The following is a 3086-nucleotide window of genomic DNA, read 5'->3' as shown; positions in this document are numbered from 1 at the left end:
GATATAAATAATTATTTTTCTAATATAAGTTTTCATACTATATTATAAAATATTTTTAATTTAAATTATATATATATATAATCCATAATATGCACTTTATTTTATTATTATTACTCTCTTCTATAATATTTGGTTGCAGGAAAAAGGTCGAAGCTTACCACGTAGGATAATAGTTGTAAACTTCTATGCTAAATACACCACCATCTAGTAGTGGTGGTATGGTGGAGGAGGTGAAGCATAAACGTAATGTGGCGGAGGTGGTGAATAAACTGGTGGAGGAGGAGACTTATATTTGTAAACTGGTGGTGGTGGAGATGAGTACTTGTAGGGCTTCTTTGGTGGAGGAGGAGGAGAAGAATAATGGTAGGGTGGTGGAGGAGGAGACTTGTATTTGTAAACTGGTGGCGGTGGAGATGAGTACTTGTAGGGTTTCTTTGGTGGTGGTGGCGGAGAAGAATAATGGTAGGGTGGTGGTGGAGGAGACTTGTACTTGTAAACTGGTGGGGGAGGAGATGGGTATTTGTAGGGTTTCTTTGGTGGTGGCGGCGGAGAAGAATAATGGTAGGGTGGCGGTGGTGGAGATGAGTATTTGTAGGGTGGTGGAGGAGAAGGGTATTTGTAGGGTGGAGGTGGCGAGTGAACTGGAGGAGGCGGAGAGTGATAGTAATATGGTGGTGGTGGCGAGTGAACGGGAGGAGGAGGAGAGTGATAGTAATATGGTGGAGGTGGCGAGTGAACTGGAGGAGGAGGAGAGTGGTAATAGTAAGGCTTTTTAGGTGGTGGTGGTGGAGAAGAATAATGGTATGGTGGAGGAGGTGAGTGAACTGGAGGAGGCGGAGAGTGGTAGTAGTATGGTGGAGGTGGGGAGTGCACCGGTGGCGGCGGAGAGTGGTAGTAGTAAGGCTCTTTAGGTGGTGGTGGTGGTGGAGATGAGTAGCCGTAGTTATTGGCTGAAATTTGAGATGGGAAGCTAAGAGCTATAATTGCTAATACAAGAGTAAGTGTAGAGGCCATTAGGGACCCCATCATGTTTTTAATCTTAATTAAGGGTTTGTGAATGCTTTAGCAAAGGCATTCCCACCCCCTTTATATAGTTTCTTTCACATTTGTGGTTGGTGTGTATATGATAATGATTTCATGTACTATACTACATTATATATATTTTATTATCTTTCTAAAAGTCATATGAAACTAGCTTTGTCCATCTACCATGCATTTCATTATAAGGGGTTATTTCAAATTTTCAATAGCAAGACCTTGTATAAACGGTTGAATATTTCTATTCTCTTAATTACTTGGCTTGACCTAACTTTTATGCTATGTGAAAACTGAAATCCACAATTTTATTTTAAAATGTTATAACTTATAAGGCTTCTTTCTTTCTTTCTTCCTTATTATTATTATTATTATTATTATTATTATTATTATTATTATTATTATTATTATTATTATTATTATTATTATCATCATCACATGGGATATGAGTAAAAAATACAAAAGAAAAATATGTTTTGAGACAAATATTTTACATATTTAAATTATATATCTCTCTTATTTTTAAATAAATAAATATATTTTTTTCATCAATTAATAACAAAGTCTTAACTCATATATAAAAGCTTATATATATCTCTCAATGTTTCTACATTTTCTTTTCTTTGTACGTTTCTCCAATTTAACCTTTGAGATTACTTTTGGGTTACCCTCATTAAGATAAACTTATAACCTTAAAATTATTAAAAATATACTAAAAATTCATGTGTAATTATTTTTATATAAAATTAAAAATTATTAAATAATAATTTAATTAAATTTATCAAATTTTTTTAACAAATCTTAAATATATATCAATTTTATAACAAAACAACTGCTAGCAAATTTTTACCTAAAATTAGTATACTGTATATATTCAAATAGGCATACGTTTTACATCTCTGAATAAGGAAATGAAGTCGGCACTAAAGTTGTATCCAATTGAGTGTAGCATAGTGGCTTATCATAACTTCATTTATTTAGTATTAAGTCACAATGCAAATCACTAAATTACTAAATTATATGTATAATTTGACTATTAATCCTCTTGTGTTGGCGACGTGAAGAGCACACACCATGGCTAGTTGTTATCCTACATTACAACAATACAATTCTTAAATCAATTTGTCATATTATATTATACATAAATATAATCACATTTATATAGTATACATTTTGCCAAATATTATTTATAATTTTTTTACGGTATTTTTTAGTTAAACAGATTAAAAATTAATTTATTGTAAATTAAAATTTTATTAAAAATTTATTATTAATCAATAAATTACTACATATATAATACAAGATTCAAACTATTTCTGATATTTATTACTTAAGCGACTAATAAACTAACTACTATTAAAATAACTCAATNATTAATTTTAGTATATATATAATTAAATATTTTTATATAAAGATATTTTACATGTTACCCAAGTGGGCTACGGATGAACGCGCATTTGGATTTGAAAGAGACAAAGCAATCCATGCACAATCAATCAATTACTAATAAAGTAACTGCTAAATTAGCTGGTAATAATTTTGACACTTCATTATGTTACTAATTTTCTTCATAAGATAATATAATAAGAAGAAGCAGTCACCAACGAACCATAATACTTTATTATTATCATATATATTGGCCTTCGTACGTAAGCAATTATTTTTGTAATAATTAAAATGAACGCGCAAAGTCTCTTGTAAAATTATTATTATTATTATTAGGTATATCTATCTAATCGATTTGTCATTTTCCCCCTCTGTATTTTCTTCAACTCATTAGAGAATTTTGAGAACTGTAAGAAAGAGAACACGTACGGTTGCCTATGTTTACTTTCTCCTCTCATCTTTTAAGTGTGTGGAATAACAATACGAATATAATCATGGACTTACATGGTAGCATTCAATGGTTTCAGATTGAGCATTCAATATTAACAAACTTCAACGAACTTGAATAGATTGAATAGTAATTTATTTGTGTTAAAAGTATAATTATTTATGTATTTTTATTTATTATTTTTTGTTTTTTTTTTTAAATAACTATAATATAATAA

At 30.3% G+C, this 3086-nt stretch overlaps 1 protein-coding gene across 2 annotated transcripts in view; it reads right to left on the bottom strand.

Moving 5' to 3' along the window:
• Window positions 1–1073, bottom strand: part of LOC107491066 (extensin-3) — a 2131-nt gene extending 1058 nt beyond the window's left edge. The window contains exons 1-2 of one of the 2 annotated variants that reach the window (XM_052262334.1): window positions 726–1073; window positions 159–677 (exon numbers count right to left, since the gene is read on the bottom strand). In XM_052262334.1, coding sequence (XP_052118294.1) covers window positions 205–677; window positions 726–1029 — 777 coding nt within the window. In that variant the 5' untranslated portion in view covers window positions 1030–1073 and the 3' untranslated portion in view covers window positions 159–204. Of the gene's footprint in view, window positions 1–158 lie in introns of both variants that reach the window. The other variant, XM_016111834.3, reaches the window with a different exon arrangement.
• Window positions 1074–3086: the final 2013 nt, after the last annotated feature.

Source organism: Arachis duranensis, chromosome 5 (genome assembly GCF_000817695.3).
Source record: "Arachis duranensis cultivar V14167 chromosome 5, aradu.V14167.gnm2.J7QH, whole genome shotgun sequence".
NCBI classification, from domain to species: Eukaryota; Viridiplantae; Streptophyta; class Magnoliopsida; order Fabales; family Fabaceae; genus Arachis; species Arachis duranensis.
Note: the sequence above shows the minus strand (reverse complement) of the source record. Positions and strands in the feature narration are given on the sequence as shown.